The sequence below is a fragment of the Cryptomeria japonica genome, chromosome 10 (genome assembly GCF_030272615.1).
Source record: "Cryptomeria japonica chromosome 10, Sugi_1.0, whole genome shotgun sequence".
Classification (NCBI taxonomy): Eukaryota; Viridiplantae; Streptophyta; class Pinopsida; order Cupressales; family Cupressaceae; genus Cryptomeria; species Cryptomeria japonica.
In genome coordinates, this window is record NC_081414.1 from 121,133,904 (window position 1) to 121,158,200 (window position 24,297).

Below are 24,297 nucleotides of genomic sequence, written 5' to 3' on the forward strand. Positions count from 1 at the left end.
AAGAACAAGCATAAATGAGAGTCATTCCATATACATTTGTTGTTGGGAGTCTCATGCATGCATTGATTTGCATTCACCTGCACATTGCTCAAACATTGGGAGTAGTGAGTAGATATATGAGTAATCCAAGTTAATCACATTGGCATGCAGTTAAGTGGATTTTATGATATTTAAAATGCTTTTATTATGTTTTGTGTTTTGGTGGGAAAGATGCTTTGTTGCAAGGTTTTGTTGATTATTTATATGGCAGGTGATCTAGATAAGAGAAGATTAACTACACGTTATGTATTTACTTTTTTTAAGACAACAATTAGTTGGGTCTCAAGATTGCAACAAGTTGTTGCACTTTCTACTACAAAGGCAGAATACATTGCTCTCAATAAAGGAGCAAAAGAGATGATATGGTTGTAGTGTTTGTTTGATGAACTAAATTGTAAACAATGTGGTTCAACTTTGTTTGGTGATACCAATAGTGATATTCACTTGGCAATAAATACTGCATTTCATAATCCTACCAAAAATATTGAGATGCAGTTTGATATCATCTGAAGTATGCTTGAAGAGGGCAAGTTGAAAATTGAAAAGATTGATACTAAGATAAATCCAATTAACGCATTGACAAATATAGTTTCATGGGAGAAGTTCAAATTTTTCTAGGATTCTCTCGGCATGGTCAAGATATGACATTAGGAGCAAAGCAAGGGAATGTCTTTGATATATTGCAATAGCCATTGGACTTCATGTGAGAGATTGTTGGATATATGAATTCTAATGGTCGTCATGGTTTCCCTCCAATTGTCTCTTGGCCATTCATATTATAGTTAAGACAATTATTATTTATATATATGATGCTAAATACTATTGTAGATTGTATTATAAAACATAGATTAATTAAAAGTTTTTCCCTACTTCAAAAACAAATGCAACCTTTATGATGAACCACTGTAAATATGATGTTATTTATCTGTGATTGTTTGTTTCATGTTTATTTATGATTCAACATTTGCTTTTGTTTTCTCTTCATTATTAACACATATGTCCCTATGCTAATCATCACCACTACTGCTACCACAACATAAATGAATTCCCACACTCATCATCGCCCTTGATATCATCAATCTTCATAATCAATTAGTTCATCTGTGTAAGTACCAAAGATAGGATTGGAGAATATATCGATGGAGGGAGATAGAAAGTAGAGATGTCACGAATGCAGAAAAGGTAGTAGCTTAACTATGGAGATTCCACCTAAGTGAGTTTTTGTTGATAGTCATAATCACTTTTATGAAGAAGGGGAGAGTTGGTTTCAATATCTCAAATTGTGATGCCATCTCCCTTTCTTTTAATCATGTTCTGAACAAAATGATCCTTGTTTTACAAGGATACTTTAATCAAATGAAAATAGAGTATATTGGTAATTTTATTTTGTTGATATGACGAGGAACAAATAACTTAGAATTCTATAAGAAATTTTGTTGAGTTAAAGGATTAAAATGATTTCCAAAAGATCCAAAGTTTAGAGGATGTGATCTTTGAGCTGGAAAATTTCATTACAATATACAAGCTACCAATCAAGAAGGCTTGCATAATAAATTTAGTTAATGGTGAGATTTATATTTAGTTCTAGACATGAATATCTTTGGAACCAATAATCTTGGAAATGTCTTCAACTCCTAGAATGAAGATATAATGTGTGTCATATATTTAGAAAGTTAGGACTTAAGAAATTTAAGAAAGCATCTTAATCGATTGAAAGTTAGTTTTGAGAATTCACAGTATATAAATGAACAATCTAAATATTGTGTTTAATGTGTGTCATATATTCAGAAAGTTGGGACTTAAGAAATTTAAGAAAGCATCTTAATCAATTGAAAGTTAGTTTTGAGAATTCACAGTATATTAATGAACAATCTAAATATTGTGTCTTGATCTAGACATAAAGCACTATAAAGACTGTTGTGGGTGTCATGCATATAAGGTAAAAGAATAAAAAGAGTGAAATAGAATAAAAATAAAGACAAATCAGTTGCTCTAAGAAAAGGTAAAGGGATGCCTACTGCTATGGAATGTGTTGGATCTCAAATCAACAGATTGGATGGGTTCTAAGGAAATGCCAACTCCTATGATCAAACCTTCCAATTTGACTTGGACAACTTATAGAGTGAACCTATTTAGTTACTAACTCTCTCACTTTAGGCTCTCCAAGATCTAGGCGGGTATACCTATTCACTAGTGGCTTTTGATGACTAATGCTTTTTATAGCAGATTGAGTATCTTGATCTAAATTCTTCCCTATCTTAGAATGGCATAGGTTCCTAGGATAGGTGGCTTTTAGATGAGCTCAAAAATTTTTGTTGTGAAACCTATTAGATATTTGTACTTGAAATTTATATGTATACACTATTACTAATTGATTCTATATACATCCTCCTCAACTATTCATATTGCTATAAATTAAAGGTAATTGATATGGTAAAAAGTTTTTGTTTATGAATGACCAATGTCTTTCTTGTTATTTGGTCTACAAAGTCTTATATTTCCCTAGGACTTAATGTATGATTTGTGAGACAGTTTTTAAACCTAACCCCTTTGGTAAATCTGTCAGTTGTTGTTTCTTATGAGATCTGCTAAATGTTTATATCATAAACTACCTAAATGAATTTAACCCTAATCTTAAGGGACCATTCAAGGAAGAACTACAAGGAACAATTACAATCCACGAGTAGATCTTTTTAATCCAAATTTATAATATATGAACATAGACTTCACTATAAGAATACGAATAACCTTATCTCCTTTAGATAATATCACAAACAACTACCTATAGAAAATGAAATAACTCACAGCACATATGTGAAGGAAAACAACTGATTGTATTAAAGGTTCAAAAGTAGTACAGTATCAAGCCAGAGTCTCTATTATATTTCTTTTCTATTTCCTCTTTTTTCTCTCCCCCTTTTTTAACTACTTATGTATGTGGTTGAATGGGAACCATATCCCTTTTTGGGTGAAAATTCACCATTTTATATTAAAATTAACAAAATCCTTTGAAATTAAAATGGAAACTAGTTAGTCAATAACCTTGCTTTAAGCTATCTTTCTGGTTTTTGTTTGGTTTGCAGATATAGACTTCAGATACGAATCTGAAATTTTTTGTGGTTGTAGGAAACATCCACCTCTAAAATGGTTCTTCATCAGATTTGACATTTGCATACATGTTAATTCCAAGTCGACATCTTCTTGCATGCAAGTCAAAATAGCAGGCTTTTCAGCCTTCTTATGGTCTTCTATATGGTCTACAACCAAAAACACACTGTACAGATCTAATACTTTTATTGGAGCTTGGAAACTTTAGTTTCTAAAATGGGTATTTATTATATTTTCATGTTTCATTCATTTTAATTCCCTGTTCATATCATCTTTTCTACAAATAAAAAACACTAGTGTTTCATGGGGTCCATTGGAATTAATTTATTCATATCCTCCTTTACTCGAGGTGTTCAAATCATTAATCATCCATCATGTGTCCTTTCCATGAAGTGAACACCATTTTCAATAGTAGGGTTCTTGAAATTACTTGTAAATTTGAAGCCCCAAAAGTGGCTATGTCTGGGGATGTATGCCCCCTTGTGGGCATAGCAAGAATCTAGTTTTCTTTGGTATAGTAGACCATTGCCAATCACCTCCCTTATGTAGATTATGTTAAAACTGCATCTGGTGGCCCCAAGGCCCCAATAAGTGAGTTCTAATTTACTCCTGGATCAAACACCTGATGTTAGTCATGTGACAATATATCAATTTTGAAAATACCACTTGTATGTAGTGCATTATTCATGTTCATTACACTATCAACACTCCATATTTTGAAATTAAGTCTATGATGAAAGGTTTTGTTATAGGGTGATATATTGCCTCTACATGCATTTGGTGTGATGTTGTGACTTCCCCTATTGCTTGCCTCATATTTCACTGTAGACTCAAGGGGTTTTCTTGAATAATAATTACAATATGTATGTTCTATCCCTATTTTATAGGGGTATCTCATATTATCTAGCTAGCATTGTTCTTCCCCCTTTATTTTATCCTCAAGTGAAATTTTCTTAATAGTATCACCATCAGGCCTAAAAAAAAAACCGCTTTCCTCCTTCAGTCCTTATCCATAATGTGCTTTGTTGTCACCATGAACATTCTGGGAATTACCCTTGGGTGGGGTTATTTCTATGTGATGATCATGTAGAACACCTTTATCTTATTTACCTTCTTCTTGAAATTCATTTTCCTTTTTGGTATTGTTCACACTGTGAGAACATCCTTCTTTTTCATATAGTGGATTTGGGAATATATAGAAGTCTCTATCAGGTACACTATGGCAATATATCATCTCATCATCTCTATTTGTATCATCATAGAGAGGATTTGTATAAATTTTAAAATTATCTTCACATCTATAAGTCCCTTTAACCCGTATGTCATCATATATGTTCTCTTTGTAGGGGAACTCATCATGTGAAGACTTTTCCAAATTGTAACCTTCTTCTGTCATGTCTTCACACCACTGATTTTGAAAAAAATTGAGCATATTTCCAGGTGCACATGTACCTTCTGTCTGTTGTCCATGATGCACCTCTTCCGTCTTCGTTGCACTTCTTTGATACTCTATCCAAAAGATCTGAAATCTGCTCACTATTGAGCAAACAGTCTTCTTCCTCTTTGTTACTGATACAAGTTTTTGTTCTTGTCAAAATATCCTCATGGTTTTTCAGGTATGGATGAATCAACCATTTGTTCCCTGTCAGACAAGTATATTTCTCCACATGGAGATAATTTTGTATCATCACCATTAGTAATAATCTCCTCAAGTTCTGAATCATAGTCAAAAATATCATCCATTACTTCTTCATCAGATGGGCCTTCAAAAGGGACAAGTAGTTCTTTTGTACAGTCATCTTCATGTTCATCTCTTGTTTTGATGTTACTCTTCTCATACATAACATGTAGTTTTTTATTCAATTCTTTAAAAATTGAACATGCTGATTCCAAACTGTTAGGCCCACATTCTCTCACGATCAATTCCTCCAGTATAGCTGAATTGAGTTGTATATTATCAAGCATTTGGAAATAAGTCACCATTATTCTCCCAATCAGTTTTTCTATAGCTTCACCCTCCTTTCTTCTTATGTTGCAAATTGCATTGCCATAATCATAATCCAATTGAATCTGATTTTGGTATGGAGAACCAATTGAAGGGCTAGCGACTGAAGTGTTGTCCTCGATTATACCGTAGAATTCTTTCATGAACCACCACTCAAGTTCTTTCCATGATAAGATACTTTGTGGGGGTAACAAGCTGAATGACTGCTCCGCAACATCCTCCAATGTTAGCACACACCATTTCATGATTGTTTCTTCTAAGTAGATTTTGAAGGTCTCAATAAACCAATAAAATGATTTTAGATGCCCAACTGGTGATTCCCTTTCATCTCCATGGACCCTTCGAATACAGATCTTCAACTCACATGGAAATGCATATGGATACTCAAGGATGTTACCAAAATCCAATGGCTTAAAACTTCTTGGAATATTCCTGCCTCTTTGTGGCTATGGTTGCCATTGTGCATATTTTTCTGAAGATGCTTCTCCATTAAAATATGGATATTGAAACATATTGAATGCTACTGATCTTTTTCATTTAATTTTCCTTTTTATAGAGTCACGACCTCTTTCATAGAGGACATAAATTATTTCTTTCTTCAGAGTTCTCTCCCACAACAAAGTCTTAATCATTCTTCCCCAGCAGAGTCGCCAATCTATTGGATCTCAAATCAACAAATTGGATGGGTTCTAATAAAATGCCAACTCCTATGATCAAACCTTCCAATTTGACTTGGCCAACTTATAGAGTGAACCTATTTAGTTACTAACTCTCTCACTTTAGGCTCTATAAGACCTAGGCAAGTATACCTATTCACTAGTGGCTTTTGATGACTAATGCTTTTTATAGCAGATTGAGTATATTTATCTAAATTCTTCCCTATCTCGGAATGACATAGGTTCCTAGGATAGGTGGCTTTTAGATGAGTTCAAATATTGTTGTTGTGAAAGCTATTAGATATTTGTACTTGAAATTTATATGTATACACTACTAGTAATTGATTCTATATACATCCTACTCAACTATTCCTATTGCTTTAAAGTAAAGGTAATTGATATGGTAAAAATTTGTTTTTTATGAATGACTAGTGTCTTTCCTGTTATTTGGGCTACAGAGTCTTATATTTCCCTAGGACTTAATGTATGATTTGTGAGACAGTTTTTAAACCTACCCCCTTTGGTAAATTTGTCAGTTATTGTTTCTTATAGATCTGCTAAATGTTTATATCGTAAACTTCTTAAATAAATTTAACCCTAACCTTAAGGGACCATTCAAGGAAGAACTACAAGGAACAATTACAATCCACGAGTAGATCTTTTTAATCCAAATTTATAATATAGGAACATAGACTTCACTTTAAGAATACGAATAACCTTATCTCCTTTAGATAATATCACAAACAACTACCTATAGAAAATGAAATAACTCACAACACATATGTGAAAGAAAACAACTGATTGTATTAAAGGTTCAAAAATAGTACAGTATCATGCCAGAGTCTCTATTATATTTCTTTTCTATTTCCTCTTTTTTATCTCCCCCTTTTTTAACCACTTATATATGTGGTTGAATGAGCACCATACCCCTTCTAGGGTGAAAAGTCACCATTTTACATTAAAATTAACAAAACCCTTTGAAATTAATATGAAACTAGTTAGTCAATCACCTTGCTTTAAGCTATCTTTCGGGGGTTTTTTTGGTCAACAACCTTAAACATCAGATACGAATCTAAATTTTTGTGTGGTTGTAGGCAACATCTATGTCTAAAATGGGTCTTCATCAGATTTGACATTTTCATACATGTGCATTCCAAGTCGACATCTTCTTTCATGCAGATTGAAATAATAGGCTTTTCAGCCTTCTTATAGTCTTCTGTATGGTCTACAGCTAAAAACACATTTTACAGATCTAATATTTTTACTAGAGCTTGGAAACTTGATTTTCTAAAATGGGTATTTCCTATATTTTCATGTTTCATTCAATTTAATTCCCTGTTCATATCATCATTTTTACAGATCAAAAACACTAGTCTTTCATGGGGTCCATTGGAATTAATTTATTCATATCCTCCTTTACTCTAGGTTTTCAAATCATTAATTATCCATTATGTGTCATTTCCATGAAGTGACCACCATTTTCCATAGTAGGGTGCTAGAAATTACTTGTAAATTTGAAGCCCCAATAGAATGGAAGGCAAGAGTGAAATAAAATGAAAATAAAGACAAATCAGTTGCTCTAATGAAAGGTAAAGTGACCCCTACTGCTATGGAATGGAAGGAAACTTTGGAGAAGATGGTGAGCCACTAAGTCTCTCTCTACTAGAGTCCTTTGCATTTCAATTTATTTTTTTTTGCTACTTTTTGTATGGGTGGATGTTGTGCTAAAGGTTGTTTCATGATACTATGTTGTCTTTAGTTTATAACTTATATATAATCTCTCAGTAGTATTTGTTAGTTTTGATTTTTGTTGGTTTGTTTGTCATGTACGGTTTTTTTTATTTGATATGAACTTATTTGTAAGGGTTGAGGGCCCTTCCCCATTTATATTAATAAAAAAATTCAAAATCTATTAATATATCTTTCTTCCCTCGTAGATGTATGATTTTTAAGGTTTTACTCACTTGAACTCTTATGTTTCTAAAATTCACCTTCCCAATATTTCAAATTCCAAATCTTCTAAATTATTGGACAAAAAACAATATTGACTTAAACCTTAAAATCTCCTTTGACCTAAAGATTTCTTCTTTAGAATAAGAGCATTATAGTTTTTATCAGAATAACACAAAAAAATTGTTACAATAAATTAATGACTACAAAAGCACTCAACTATAATAACATTAACATCAAAATTCATTTTTACAAATGCTCAATTATCAAACCACCTTACATAATCTTTTTGGTATTATACCTTATACTCTCATTTTCATAGACATTTGAGGAAGTTATACCCAAATTCATTTTGATATCATGTTGAAATAATAAAAATTTAAAGTACAAATAAAAAAGAATCAAGTACAAATATTTCACTTTTTTCATAAATATTTATTTATATATAAATTCAATAATTCTTAGTAAACACTTTTAACTTTAAAATCACTAAACTTTTCTATTTTTAATTTAATGATCTATAATCGAAATACTTTTAATAAACCTATACATGAACTATGTCCACTCAATTATCAAACAACACATATCTTATTAAGTGTTAGAGTAGAATATATTTTACTTGTTATTTAAAAAGTAGTTATTATATAAATTTCTACACATAATGTTAAACCATTTTAAGTAGGTGTGTGACATCTTGAAGTGTCTTTGACAATTGGTTAAACTCTTTTAAGCTATATGACTTCTCCTCTTGCCACTTGGTGGTCTTTTTTGGCACCACTACTTGAGTCAAACATCTTGTTTTATTTATGTACACCAATTTCATAATAAAATTGGTTGAATTGCATACATTTTTATATTGTATATTTGATTTTTATTATTATTATTTTTTTATATATCCAATTTTATTTTGATATCATAATATATTAATAAAAAATATAACAAAAAAATTACAAACAAATACTTTACAACATTTGAATTAAATCATACCTATTTAAATATTTTTAAACTAAACTCAAAAATTAAATATTAGTAATACTTTTAACTTGAAAAACACTAAACTCATCTATTATTTTTCATTATCTTATAGCTGAACAAGAGCTATACATGAATTATATTCACTCAGCATTCTTAAATGATAGCCATTGGAAGTAGAGTGGAGCGTTATTCTCCAACACATTTGTGATCTTTTAAGCCATAATCTTAAATCCACACATTTTCTGTTGCAAGACATCTTCGAAATTGGTATCGCAAATGTATAAAATATCGTACATTTTCTCCTTTGATTGGTTATAAAACCTTAGTTTTTTATAGAAGACCTATATATCCAGCAAAATAACAGTAGTCGTATATTTCGAATTTCGATATCAGCTGAAACGGTTCTTGGTTTTCCTCGTCACTGAAGGATAGTACAATACTTATCATAGTCTCTTTATTCAAGTACATCAACTTGGTAGTGTGGTACATAAGCATTATTTAAACAAGATAAAACATAGCAACATAACTCATCCAGCAACTAGAGTCACACTCATGGTGGCGACGTCATGGGCAGATTTGAGGTAGCTCGGCTGATACTGCTCATCAAAACAGATCTTAATGGTGAGCCATCACAGAAAGAGTTTAGAGAACGAGACAGAAAAAGAAGAGGATATGCAACTTACTTGGAGCAGTCAACTGAAGGGCTGATGGGTATGCCGATGTTTACCCCGCAGCGTTTGGGCAATTCGCCAGCCCTAGTATAATTGATGGGAGTGCACCCTATAAGAGACTTTACGCACTTACAAGCGGCTTGCCTGTCCGTTTTTGTATTGGTGGCGGCATTCAGACTGCCAATGCCGTCACAGCATGCCTTTGGCGGCTGAGCGGCGGTCCCTGAAACAAAGCCCGCGCAGGGGGCTAAATCAGAAATAACAGTCATGCAACAAATAGAGGCATATGCCCCTACGCTAATCATCGCCATTACTGCTATCACAACATAAACGAATTCCCACACTCTCTTCATTGATCTTGCCATCCTCAATCTCTACAATCAGTTAGTTCATCTGTGTATGTATTGGTGGTAGGATTAGAATATATAAAGATGGAGGGAGGTAGAAAAAAGAGATGACACGAATGTAGAAAAGGAAGTAGCATTAACTGCGAAGATTCCAAGTGAGGGAGGATTTGTTCACAGTCGTTATCATTTTTATGAAGATGGGGAGAGTTGGTTTCGATATCTCAAATGGTGATGCCAGCTCGCTTTACTTTAACCATACTTTTGAGCAAAGTGATCGCTGTTTTACAGGGATGCTTGAAAGTTAAATCAAATGAAAACGAAGTATATCGGTACTTTTGTTTTGTTGATATGACGAGGCAAAGAAATTTTGAAGTCCATAATAAATTTCGCTGTTACAGAATTAAAGTGATGTCTGAAAGATAAGAGAATATTGAAGTCCAAAGTTTAGAGGATGTGATCTTTGAGCTGGGAAATTTCATGTTTAATTTAATGGCGGATTTAACAGGTCCTCCATAAATATTAGTTATTTACTATCTCCTAGAATTGAACTATTTGTGATTGGAGAAACAATCCAATAATAGAGATTGGTTATGCCATGATAATTTATTTGTCGAAGACGGATTGTTTAAATTATACATTAAGTTTTCATTTTTATTTAAAGTGTTAAACACTTAAAGTTGACTGACATTCTCTAAGCTTAATATTTTGTTTAATGTGTGTGATTTAAGACTTATCATAGACGACCATACACAATAGATCAAAGAAACCATTCTTTTAGGTATAGGTAGAACATATGAATGCGTGTGACAAAGTATCTAAGAGGCACCCTAAGTTTATAGGTTTATTGGAACATAGTTGCATGGCAATTTAGTGGGTAAATTTTTTAAAAAGGTTTAAAACATGATAGTTGATGAAAGGTTTAGTGGGTAATTTTTTTTAAAAGGTTTAAAACATGATAGTTGATGAAAGGAACTGTTGGGTCCAATGTTTATTCAATAGAATTAGAGAGCGTACAAACAAATTATCTAATAAAACCTTTTTCAACTAAACATACTATGTTGGCTCTTAAAAATATTATCTCCAAATTGAGAGTATGTAATTATTATTCATAGTTCAGATTGCATGTTAATTTAGATAACTAAGATAGATTTGTGATTAGACTATAGTAGTTAACAGGTCAATTAATTGGAGGTTGCTCTCCTTAGTTGAGGCTCTCTAAAATCATGGAGGCTGATTTAAGAGGCCCAAACATAAATTAAAAATATTCAACATAAAAAGGTCTCTAAAAAGTTTGTATTATGTATATTAATAATTCAATTGTTTATCACTAAGAATTCAAATATATTGGTCATATTTGAGGGTCTCAAGATCTGTCCTAGTAACCAAGTTGTAAAGTGGAAAATTGGGAGCTTTAGCCAATTCTCTGTGTGGGAAGGGAAAATTCGCTAAGATCAATTTTCGCTTAAGGGGGTGAATCTACTAGATCCAATCCTAAATGATGTAATAGCTGAATACTAAGTAGATTGGTTGTGATTGAAATGCAATTGACCCTCTTTCGTAAGTTGACTAGTTGAATTAAGATTAAGCTTTGGAAATGAAGACAAAGTATGAGAAAACAACGATCTACAGATTCGGGATTTTGTCATGCACCTGGATTTGAGAAGTTTGAGATAATTCGAAGATACTCTACAAAATCGAGAAAACGTTGTAGGGACTGTGTCCAGACAAGGGCACCCTCCTATCGGTCCTTCGAACTTTCCACTTGTCAGAAAGGGTTTTTCCGTCTCTACAAATAAAGCTTAATTCCAGAAGTACAGTTGCACACTTGTTTCTTGCACACATAAAGAAAATGAAATGTGTTGGGAATAAGGGTTTGCCTTCAGGTCAAACCCCAATTTTGGAATTAACCAACTGCTTGAAATAATGTAAATTAAATGACTAAAAATAGAAATCCTCCTCTTTGAGGGGATGTTGAATTGACTGAAAATGAAATGCTTATACCTTCTTATGAAGTTTTTCTTGCCTCCACATGAAATTAGGGTTTCATAAATGAGAATGTTGATCTCTTCTTCAATGCTTAAAATCTTGACTCTGTTGCATCTCCAAAGCTTGAAGGAAGACTGAAAATGCTCAATTGCTCTTGAATGCTTGATGACCTCTTGTGTGTGCGCTTTAGTTTGTGTATCCCCAAATGAGAGGAGAAATCCCTCTTATATACTTTCCAATAGGATTAACTAACTGATTTTTTGACTTAAGCCGACATAGGGGGGATTTTCCCACTTCAATTTGAGATAGGTCCAGGGGAAGGGGTCCAAGATAGGTACCCATTAAGGGCGACCTGGGTGCCACGCCTTGGCACTGCCCTATTTTAGGGCAGGATCAAGGTGGCTTTTGAGTGCATTATTAATTTGCAAGGTGTTTTTGATGTGCATGAGCATATTTAGGTCTCTGATCAGGTTGATGGGCGAAAACACTAAGGCAAAGACCCGAATGCAGTCGAAAATTACGAGGAGTGCAATTTTAGGATGTTACACAAGTACAAGACATTACATAATTAAAGGTACAATTGTATGATTAAAACTATGGTATGTTTTTGTATTCTTCTATATCAATTTTATGCATTTTTTAATGGGAACTTGTGTTTTCATCCAAATATACAAGCTTTGAAGAAATGTTAAATGATATTTCCTAAGTGAGATGTATGATTTTTGTTAATAGATTTTTTCTTTTTAGGAGATGAGCTTTATGGGTGTACACACCTAATTTTTATTAATCTAATAAATTGAATTTAGCTATCTTGAATGCTTTAAAATTAAATAATTATGCATTATTTAATTAATTAGTCTTCCCTCCTTCTAGCTAATTAATTTTATTAATTATGCTACAGTCCCCTTCTAATTAATTATTTGATGACCATAAATCATTTAATTAATTAAATTCCCCCTTCTTCTATTAAATAAATCAAACGCATAATTTGACTATTTGATTCACATTTTCTCCTTTTTCTCCTTTCCCATTATAGAATTAATTAATTATATTAATTCTATTTCCCCACATGTCTCCTAACCTAAACCCCCATAAAACCCTTCTTCTAATCTATCCCACTAACTAACCCAGCTCCCCTAACCAACCTTATCCTTTCTAACCTCTCCCTCCCATGTGTGTGCACGTTCCTTATATTTTCTAATATTTGGAAAATAATCTTGTTTATTTGGGTGTTTATCTTTCAAATAGACATGAGTCCTTGAGGACACATGTCATTCCTCTCCAAGACATTTTTCTTTGTTGAGGACACTTATTTTCATTGTCTTAGCCATTATTTTCAAGCCCTCTCATCTCCCATCCATGCATATTTTATCCCTCTATTTGTTATCCGAATTATGGATTCAGATGACAACACCTGAGTGAGAACCTACAATATTGTAAATTTTGTTTACAAGAACAAGAAAGCATAGAATTGAAGAAAGCCAAAAAGTGATCTATTCCATTCGAAAATCCAACATATAGTAGTTCATGAGATTCCAAGGGTCACACAAACCCCTTGAGAATCGAAGGCCAATAGTCACATCTATTTATTACATAATAAAATCTAAAAAATTACAAAAATTTTAAAAAACTATACGAAATTTTATCCTAACTTTAACTAGGCATAACTTTCTACTCGGGACTCGAAATTACGATCTGTTTAACTCGTTGGAAAGGTCTCCAAGAGTTAGGAGTGAAGTCCTACAAGAATATTTTTTAAAGGACAAGCCAAACTTTCAAGGGCTAAAAATGCCTTGAAGGCCTTCAAAAAAGACAATTACTAACGTATAGAAAAACTATAAAAATATATAAAAATATTTTTCCAGTATTTTAGATTTGCTTCTGATCATTACCTTCCCCTTGGAAAGAAATGGGCTTCATTGCATCAACACTCTGAATGAGATGAGGACAACGTTCTTGAAGCTACTCCCTGGTAAACCACTTTCCTTGTTGACCGATCTTCCCTGCTCGAACCACTTTGTACAGGTAAATCTACTGTTGTTTGAGTGTTTTCACCATGGTCTCCACAATCTGATCATGTTGGAATGGGGTAGCTGCATTTGGATTCAATTCTATAGTGGAGATTGTTTCTGCCACATCTGCAAAATCTAATAATGGAGGAAAATATGGCTTCAAGAGTTCCACATTGAAGAATGGATGAAGACCCAGAAATGGAGGTAAATTAAGCTCAAAAGCATTATCACCAACTTGCTTGATGATGGTGTATGGCCCGTAACGAAGAGGATGAAGCTTCCTATTGGCACCCTACAATCGTTCCTTCTGGATATGCAACCACACCTTGTCCCCGACTTGAAAATTATGAGGAGTACGATGCTCATCATGTCTCTCCTTGTACTTCTTATTGGTATGTTCCAAAATTTCATGAACTTGTTGTTGCAGATGATGAATTCTGTCGAAGAACTAGGCCGCCTTATCTTCCTCCTTACCAACACGTGGAACCAGATCAGGTTGAATAAGTGGTATGGCAACATCCATGGGTGCAAGTGGCTGATAACCAAGACAAACCTCAAATGGGTTGTGGCCAGTTGAACTATAAATTTCCCTGTTGTAGCTATGTTGAGCATATGGAAGACTTTCATCCCATGTGTGGGGATGTTTTGAGTGGTACATTCGTAGGATATGTATGATCATCTGATTCACTACCTCTCTTTGACCATCTATTTGCGAGTGGAAAGCAGTAGACTTTGTTAATTTTGTGTCCATCTTTTCCCATTGTGAGACCAGAACTTACTAAGAAAATTATTGTCCCTATCTGAGATAATGGTATTTGGCAAACCAAAATGAACCCAAATGTATTCAAAGAATAGCTTTGCAGTGTCCTCTGCAGAAATTGTTTTTTTACATGCCACTATTACTGCCATTTTTGAGAACCTATCTACCACAACATACACACAATCATGGCCTCTTTTTATGGTAGGAAGACCAAACATAAAGTCCATAGAAACTGAGTGCCAAGGTTTTTCAGGAACAGGAAGTGGTGAGTACAACCCAAGTTTACGACTGGCAGGCTTAGCAATAGCACATGCAGTACAAGCTTGAATCTATGAAATAACATCATTTCTCAATTTTGGTCAACATAAATACTTCTAAAGTATAGCAGTAGTCTTACCTATACCAAAGTGACCAACAACCTTATTATAGTGAGCTTCCCATATCAAATTTTTGTGTTCTGCATTGGGCACACAGATTTGGCCAAGGTGACAAAGCATTCCATCCCACAAATAGAAGGAATTCACTTGATGTCCCTTCACCAATTGATTATAAAAATCTACAAATTCAACGTCATTCTCATACAAGCAAGCCCAGGCTTCAGTTTGATGACCACATGAGTTCAAAACCATATTTATGGCTGCAATTGGAGGCTTGCTCAAACAGTCCGCTACTTTATTAATACTTCCTTTCTTGTGGTGAATATTGAGGTGAAATTATTGAAGATATGTTGACCATCGTTGATGTTGATCATTCTGTAACTTCCCTTGTGTTTGCAAAAATTGAAGGGGTTTGTGATCTATGTGGATGACAGACTCCTTACCCAAAATGTAATGTTTCCACTACTTATAGGCTTGAACAATAGCATACAGTTCCTTGTCATAAGTGGCATACCAATGCATTGTATCAGAAAAAGTCTGACTGTGATATGCAACTGGATGACCATGTTGCATGAGGACTGCCCCTAGAACATATTCTGAAGTATATGTTTGTATTTCAAAAGACTGTTGCAGGTCAGGAAGAGACCAAACTGGTGCAGAACATAGCCTTCATTTTAGCCCCTCGAATGCTTCTTGTTGAGAACTTGTCCATTTAAACTTTGCTTGTCTCCTCCCCCTCAATGACTGATTTAGAGGCCAAGACAAATCGGAAAATCCCAACACAAATCTGTGATAAAATTTTGCCAACCCGAGCAAACTTCGTAACTCTGTGAGATTTCTAGGAGATGGTGAGTCCTTGATCACTTGTATCTTCTCCGGATCAACATGGACACCCTCACTATCAATAACATATTCTAAGTATCTGATACTCTGCATACCAAAGGAGCACTTTTCTTTGTTTGCATAAAGCCCATGATCTTGTAAGGTTGAGAGAATTTTTTCCACATGTTGCAAATGTTCCTGGCAAGTTTTGCTGAAGATGAGTATGGCGTCAAGATATACCACCACAAAGGAATAGATGATTGGTCTAAGTATATCATTCATCATTCTCATGAATGTCATTGGAGCATTTGTTAAACCGAAAGACATCACCAGCCATTCAAACAATCCCTCTTTAGATTTGAAAGTTGTCTTCCACACATCAGCTGATTCAATTGGTACTTGATGGTACCCTGATTTCAAATCAATTTTGGTGAAGAATCGGGCCCCTCTAAGCTCGTCCAAGAGGTCATCTATCCAGGGAAGTGGATACCTATTTTTGACTGAAATTTTATTCAAGGACCTATTGTCAATAGAAAGTCTCCAGGTTCCATCCTTTTTCTTTGCTAGAACAATGGGGCTACCATAGGGTGATGCACTTGGATGAATATGTCCCTTCTCAATCAATTCTTGTATTTGCCTCTTAATCTCATTATTCTCTAATACTGACCTATAATAGACTGATTCATTAGGTAATGGAGTTCCTGGTATCTCACTTGGTAACTTCAATAGTGTGTCTCAATTGGCAGTGTGTAGGTACCCCAGTTGGTAACTTCAACAGATTCTCATATTTCATCAAAATTTGATCCATTGATATTTTTTGCAGTGTTGTGGTGTTTGTCATGGTATGGGAATTATAAACTGATTTCCTTTCTTCTTCAGAATGAATCATCAATAAAATGAATGTTCTCATTTTGGCAACTAACCTCTTACGTTGCTTGGCACTAATCAAAGAGGTAGTGTATGCAGGGCTTACCTCTAGTATTTGTTATTTCTGCTCACCTAATCTGATGGTCACGCTGCGAGGCCTGGTGGCAACTAACCTCTTACGTTGCTTGGCACTAATCAAAGAGGTAGTGTATGCAGGGCTTACCTCTGGTATTTAGTATTTTTGCTCACCTAATATGATGGTCACGTTGCAAGGCTTGGACTCATAAACACCATGTCTTTGGTACATTTATGGTTGTCCCAACAGAACATCACAAACATCTAAGGGAGCCACATCATAGATTACCTCATCTATGAAAGGCTTTATGGAGTATGAAAGGCGACACTGCTGGTGTACCTAGATATCTCTCCCTTGACTAACCCATCCCATTGAATAGGGTTGCAGGTGGGTTGTTGTTTTCAAATTCAGTCTCTTCACAGTCTCTACTGATATTAGGTTCTTTTGACTTTCGCTATCAATGATAAAGTGTTGGGCTTTTCCTCTGACCCACATCTGTGAATGGAACAACCTCTCCTCATTCTCCTGGGGCAATATCCTTGTATTAGTTACCATTTCATATGGATCAGCCTCAATGACCTGTTCATGACTTCCTTCTGTGCAAGTTTATGCCACCTTAGATTCTTCTTTGTCTTCATGCATCTCCATCATTAGGCTTTTTATGGCCCTACAATATTTTGTATTATGAGAGAGACTCTTATGGAGTTCACACCAAATACCATTCTCTTATGTCTTCTTCATACTCCATGTCATTTTTGTTGGTGAATTGGGAGAGGGTTCCTTATAGGTTTTTTTCCATGTAGTTTTGCCACCTTCACTCTTCCATCTGTTATTTGCAAAATTATCCCTCCTTCCTTTCTGTTTGAATTTCTCCTCAATTTTGGTAGAAAATTTATATGCACTAGGTAAAGTCTCTATGTTCAAGAATTCCATTTCAGTTTCGATGTACCTATAGAGTCCACTATGATATTTTAAAACTCGGTGCTTCTCACAATCTTTGATGCCAAGCTTTGCTGCTAAGGCATGAAACATATTAGTATATTCCTGAATAGTTTGGTCCTTCTTCTGTCGAAGCAACTTCCACTGCATATATTTTTGTTCATATGTATCAATAGGAAAATATTATTCCTTTATGTGCTCCATGAATTCTCCCCATGTGGGTTTTTGATAAAAAAATAAAAGTGTTGCCATTTTTTGCTGCCTTGGATTCTAACTTCACTTCCCACGAATCTTTCACATGATTTTCATCTTTGAGGAGAGCGAAATTTATCTTCTCTTCATTTGAAAACTGATTGATGGAAATATCTTTCCAGTTTTGAAACCCAATCATCAATAGCATCTACATCGATCTTTTCTTGAAATGTGGGTATATCAAAATTCACTTGCACCTTGAATGGTGTATACCCTGTGAATGGTGGGTTTTCTTGTGACCCACGACTTTCCAACATTTGCTTGAACTTCTTCCTCATTTCTTCACGCTACTTTGTTAGTGCATCTGCAACTAATCCTTTAATGTCATCATTTGTCTACAACTTCACCATTTGCGATCGTCTGCATCTCAAAGGAAGGTAGTTTGAAGGATTCCTTGTTTCCAACCCCAATATTTGATATTTTTATTGCGTGTGATATGACATACAAGAGTTAACTTTCTCTAATACCACTGATCTGAATTATGGATTCGGATGACAACACCTGAGTGAGAACCTGTGGTATTGTAAATTTTGTTTACAAGAACAAGAAAGCATAGAATTGAAGCAAGCCAAAAAGTGATCTATTCCATTCGAAAATCCAAAATATAATAGCTCATGAGATTCCAAGGGTCACACAAACCCCTTGAGAATCGAAGCCCAACAGTCACATTTGTTTATTACATAATAAAATCTAAAAACTACAAAAATTTCAAAAAAACTATATGAAATTTTATCCTAACTTTAACTAGGCATAACTTTCTACTCAGGACTCAAAATTACAAGCCGTTTAACTCGTTGGAAAGGTCTCCAAGAGTTAGGAGTGAAGTCCTGCAAGAACTTGCCTACGACAACATTCTACAGGATAGGCCAAACTTTCAAGGGCTAAAAATGCCCTGAAGGCCTTCAAAAAAGACAATTACTAATGTATAGAAAAACTAAAAAAATATATAAAAATATTTTTCCAGTATTTCAGATTTGCTTCTGATCAATTTTCCTTCACAAATTATCCACTTTTTCACAATCATACCATTGTAATGCTGAAATAACTACTCACATCACTGTCATTTGCATCCTACATCATGTCCATTTACATTCATTTTCATTTAGCTTGCATTTTCACATTCTCATGGAGCACCTTCAAACACCCTTGGAATCGTATAAATCGAGCACACATCAAATCGGAAGACTATCAAATCGAAGGATGAATCTAGAGTTTTTGCATTTTTAATTGATATTGTGTTTGTTTATCTAGTTTTCCCTTCTTAATCATCCTTATCTTGAGTGTTTGATTAATTTGTGTTTGCTAGTTTGTTATCTTTTTTATTTCAATCATGTTTATTTCACACTCACATTTTTACTCACACAGTAGGTGTAATTGTTTTCTTTTCTCTTGCATGGGGGAAAATATTTATGTGCTTCCATAATCCTTGGATCAAGAAGATGACTTCTTCATAGTGTATGCTCTCTTATTTTAAGCCTTGTGTTACACCACATATTTTGATGGGAAACAATATATATCTGAATGTGATTGGGAGGATAGTTTTTAATATTAAGGATAATATTTTTAGTTTGTATAAATACAAGTTAGGTAGTGAGTTTATATTCAACTAGAGATAGGATGGATGTGGCATATCCAATCAATAGTGAGTGACCTTTGAGTAATTTTAAAATAGTAAATACTTTTTTATATCGTTACTTGTCAACATTTATCTACTAGTTGTTAAATAATTTGAAACTCTTTTTATTAAATGAGCCTTAATTAAAGTATACGAAAAACCTAGGAATAATGAAAATGAATATCATACTAAAAAAAATAAAAAACCTACAATAATACCCCTTTAAGTGTAGCTAGATTGAGATGCCAAAGAGTGCATGGTGAAGCTTGAAAAGTAAAAGGAATGCCTAAAAACCTATAAATTTATACATGTTTGATATCTTTCCACCTATAAGAGGCCTAGGTAGAAATGACTATATATAACATTGAGTTTTTTGCGATTTAGTATCAAAATTTGAGGATTTGCAAGAAAAAAAATCCACTAGCAAAAAGAATAGAAAATAATTTCTTTCTTCCAAAAAGGTGAGAAAATAATTATGAGGAGAATGTCAATTAAGTAGCTAAGTTTTGGAATTAGGAAATGAAATACCTTTTACAAACCTCTATGAAAAAAAATGTTCTAATAGGCATCCAAAACCTTTATAGAAAGAACATAAAATGGGGAGCTATGAGATATCCCTAGTGGATTCACCTTAAAAGCTCAAACATACTAGATTTCTAGCCATTAATAATGAGGCAAGTTGAATCCTCAAAGAAGATCATACAAGTAGATTGTATAAAATGAGCTCAAAATTTGAACCTTGGTGTATGGTGAGGCTAAAAGACCATTTAATGTAGTCATAAGATTTAAATAGTAGAGTTGATCTTAATAAAAATTTCTTGCTAATGAGATTGTTAAGCCCAATTCAAACCTTCATAGACTGCAATGATATTATCTAGAATATATTTACATTGAATAATTTAGTTTGTTGAGTCACATAAACCAAATTTTACCACAAGGGCTTTGGCTATGCACTTGTATGCAACATGAAGTAGTAAGATTGGCCTTCAATTGGAGCTATCTTAAAGATGACCATAGTTGAGTGTGATTTTATATTTTATTTTCTACTATTTTTAATTAAAGAATTGGAATGAAAGGATTCAAAATAAACTTTATGAAAATCCATACCAACACACTTCCAAATGGTCTTGTAAAATTTACAAGGTTTATATTACAACCTAGTGTTTTATCATTGGCCATCGTAAATACAACTTTTTAGAAATCATCAATGGAGGGAAATGAATCACAAAACATCTCATTGAGAAGAAGAGTGGGAATGAAGAATAACCTTGAAACACCATGCAAATCATGCTAGATCATTTAGGGGAATTCTCTTGCACTTTGAAAACTTGTTCATATTGACTAACAAAGGCTTGAAGGGTATCAATAATCTCTTTTAGATGATTACTTCCATGTATAAATTATTTGATACTTTGAGGTGTGATGAGATGGAAATAGCTTATTAGAATTTTTATCTTCAACCTTAAGCCAATGCAATTGAGCTTTAATCTGGGCACCTCACTTGAATTATAATCAACAATTTATTTTTTATGGTAGAGCTAAGCAGCTTAAAATGCAAAAATAGAGCAAAGAGGTTGGACTTAAGTTCCATGATAGCTTTACAAAGATCCAAGGTAATGACTTCATATGCATGATGATGAATAGCTAGAAGCCATAAATGTAAAGTAGAATGTGCATTGGATAGCTCTATTCCACCAATCTATCTAACCTTTCTATTAAACTAAATACTTTTTGTTTAAAATAAAATACCTTAACTATCCACTATAAGTGTGTCATTTATAAAATAAGGTGCTTATTCAAACAAGTGTTTCTATCATGGTGAAAAAATATAACTCTTATGTGTACAACTATTGGAGTAAAACTGTATATGCACTAGAGTAATTTATATTAGTAGTTTCTCCTATCACAAATATAAAAGCTGAGCACAACTAGTACCCTGTATTTTACCATGAAATGTGAAGGATTGTCAACAAGATTTGGTGTTCAACTATTGGTCCATTTGTGTTGGTTATAAGGGTTTGAGATAGAAAAATTGATGGTTACATATAAGTTTTATTTTAAATAAGAATGTGATATTGTGCTAACAACAAATGATATTTTTTTGTTCAATTACTAGAGATACCATGATTAAGTTTTGGTTGAATATTTAAGAAAGTCATTTTTAGGACACTTCTCATTAGATGTGCTAATGTGGCAAGTTGTATGATAAGTCAAATCTCCAAACCTTAGTTATGTATATAAAAGAGGCAAGTTCAAATTTAAAATAACCAACAAAGATAGTCTACACAATTATTGACCCTTCTCCCCAAATCTTAAGGTTCAAAACCAAATGGATGTGGACCGACATACAAAAATGAATCAACAAAGAGGTATTAATTCAAAAAATTGTGTTTTAACTTTATTTTTCTTTTTTCAAAAAAACATATAATGTCTATTTTATATATATGGGAGCACGCAAAAACTTGATGATGTAATGCTATTGTAAAACACTTATGGATGTAGTAAAATGAGTTATCTTGTACTTGGTGAATGCCTTTTGGTTTGAGAATATGAAAATAATTGTGAGGGGAAGGGGAGAGGTATCTATAATGGAGGGGAGTTCCAATACATGTTATAGTAAGTGGACAAAATGAACCCTATAGTGGTGCACTAAAAATGTCATGTCAATACTTATCCCCAAAATGATTTAGATTCTTAATTTTAAAAAGCAACCATTTTTGTGATGCCACATCAATACACCACTAAAAATGACTTTGTGCACAATTATCAATATAACCTAAATATTGCGACCATTTTGGACACCTTAACATAAAAGTATGTTGGTGTGGCATCATAATTGACCATGTAGACTCAAAAACAAATTTTCTAAATAGAAGACTTGACAAGTAAATTGTTGATCAAATTTGAAAGTGATTTGAAATATCCACATGATTTTGAGAAATGTAAAATTAAGTTAATCATTGTAGATCCCTCTCCCCTAATGAGAGAGTTGTAATCGACTTCTAATTTTGTCAAACTCGAAATAGGGAAACAAATATGAAAATAATTGTGAGGGGTATGGGAGAGGTATCTCTAGTGGAGGGGGGTTCCAATACATGTTATAGTACGTGGATAAAATGAGCCCTATAGTGGTGCACTAAAAGTGTCATGTCAATACTTATCACCAAAAAAGTTCCTCTAAATTTTATAAAGCAATCAATTATATGATGCCACATCAATAGACCACTAAACATGTTCTTGTGCAAAACTATTGGTCTTACCTTTTTTGGGACCATTTTGAACACCTCAACATAAAAACATGTTGACGTGGCATTATAATTGACCTTGTAGACTCAAAAACAAATTTTCGAAGTAAAAAACTCGACAAATAAATTATTATAAAAAATAATAATGATTTGAAATATTCACATGATTTTGAGAAACCCAAAATTAATCTGATCATTGTAGATCCCTTTCCCCTAATGCGAGAGTTGTAATCGACTTCTAATATTTTGAAACTCGAAATAGGGAAATGAATATGCAGTTCTCCCATTTTGGATCAAGTTGTCACAAGGGATGGAGTCGTGAAGCCAAGATTGCCGAGTAGAAATGAAATGACCGCAGAGTCAAAATGAAATTTGATTATTAATGGTGACTTATGACTAATTTGTTTCACTCTAGTATTTATTTTAATTTAACCAACACATTCTAAATTTTAAAACACACACTAGTAAATGGTTCCACTTAAAAAAACTAGTATGATTTTGGATGACCCTTAAGGGTCCGTGTATTCATCTCACTCCCATTTTGCTCTAAAATCATCATCATCAATCTAGCACAAACACAACTTGGCCAAAATAACTTAAGGTGTAGATTCTTGCAATAGATAATTGGAAGGAGCCCACACCGTTTATACAACAGCTATATGCGCATTATTAGCAGAAGACTAAGCAATGATATTCTTTATTACCCATCGCCGATGAAGCGCTATATTCACATTTCATAATATCCCCAATGCTTATTGAGGTCTCCTACAACTATAGATAGTAAACATTACTGCAATACAAAGCTGGCAGCCCACCCATGACCAGATCTCAATGGACCCTGTAAATAAAAAAAAACTAGTTAGCCATGATGAAATTGAAGTTGGCCAAGCAAAAAGAGCTAAAAAAAAGGCAAGGATGGAGAAATTACGTGCTGCAATCAAGCGAGGGTGTCAAGGCAAAGCCGAGATTAACTCCACAGAGACCGGGCAACTTGCTGGCCTTATCAAAGTAACTGCTGTAGGAAGACGCCACCGACTTTATGCAGTTGCACACGGCTTGCCTGTCGTCTGTAGTTTTGGCGGCGGTGTTGAGAGTTTTAATGCCATTACAGCATCCCTTCGTGGGCTTGGCAGAGCTTCCTGAAACGTAGGAAAGACAAGGAATTAAATCAGACACCACCGTTGAGCATGATATTGCGCCATCCGCCTTGCTGCTCATTCCCACCACCACCATGCCAATTATAGCCGCCACAAAGTAAACTGATTTCCATCTGTAACTTCCCTCGATTGCCATTGCCATGTTTAACATATTCTTAGAGCTTAGAGGAGATTTTCTTGCATCTATTAGTGGATATCTAAAATAATATATAGAAGCTGTGAAGAATCTATTAGTGGGTTTGATCACATCAAAGAAAAGTTGTGAGATTTTTTTGGTTTTTTTTTTCACAGAGGTGGGGTTCAAGGGGAGTGAGATGTTAGTTTTTTATTGAATGCTTGACCATTGCAGGAGTGGAACGGCCATTTTAAACCGTGGGGAAAGCAAGATTGTCTGGAGAGAGATTCTTGTCCGTTGATTTATCGCAAGTTGGAAAGGTG

At 33.9% G+C, this 24,297-nt stretch overlaps 2 protein-coding genes across 2 annotated transcripts; both read right to left on the reverse strand.

Annotated features, from left to right (window-relative positions):
* Positions 1–9,283: 9,283 nt before the first annotated feature.
* LOC131858806 (non-specific lipid-transfer protein 1-like) lies at positions 9,284–9,715 on the reverse strand. The gene is made up of 2 exons (XM_059212255.1): positions 9,417–9,715; positions 9,284–9,329 (listed from the first exon to the last, which is right to left on the reverse strand). Exons 1-2 carry the CDS (start codon positions 9,713–9,715, stop codon positions 9,284–9,286), a joined length of 345 nt encoding a protein of 114 aa, XP_059068238.1.
* A 13,579-nt stretch (positions 9,716–23,294) lies between these two features.
* On the reverse strand, positions 23,295–24,043 carry LOC131029132 (non-specific lipid-transfer protein). The gene is made up of 2 exons (XM_057959530.2): positions 23,631–24,043; positions 23,295–23,540 (listed from the first exon to the last, which is right to left on the reverse strand). The coding sequence occupies exons 1-2, from the start codon at positions 24,008–24,010 to the stop codon at positions 23,531–23,533; spliced, it is 390 nt and encodes a 129-aa protein (XP_057815513.2). The 5' UTR covers positions 24,011–24,043; the 3' UTR covers positions 23,295–23,530.
* Between the last annotated feature and the right edge of the window lie 254 nt (positions 24,044–24,297).

Excerpts from the sequence above, each read along its gene's own strand:
- LOC131858806 (XM_059212255.1), bottom strand. The coding sequence starts at position 9,715 with ATGGCGATGATTAGCGTAGGGGCATATGCCTCTATTTGTTGCATGACT. Across the intron at positions 9,330-9,416 it reads CCTTCAGTTGACTGCTCCAA|TATCAGCCGAGCTACCTCAA; the intron begins GTAAGTTGCATA and ends TTTGATGAGCAG.
- LOC131029132 (XM_057959530.2), bottom strand. The coding sequence starts at position 24,010 with ATGTTAAACATGGCAATGGCAATCGAGGGAAGTTACAGATGGAAATCA.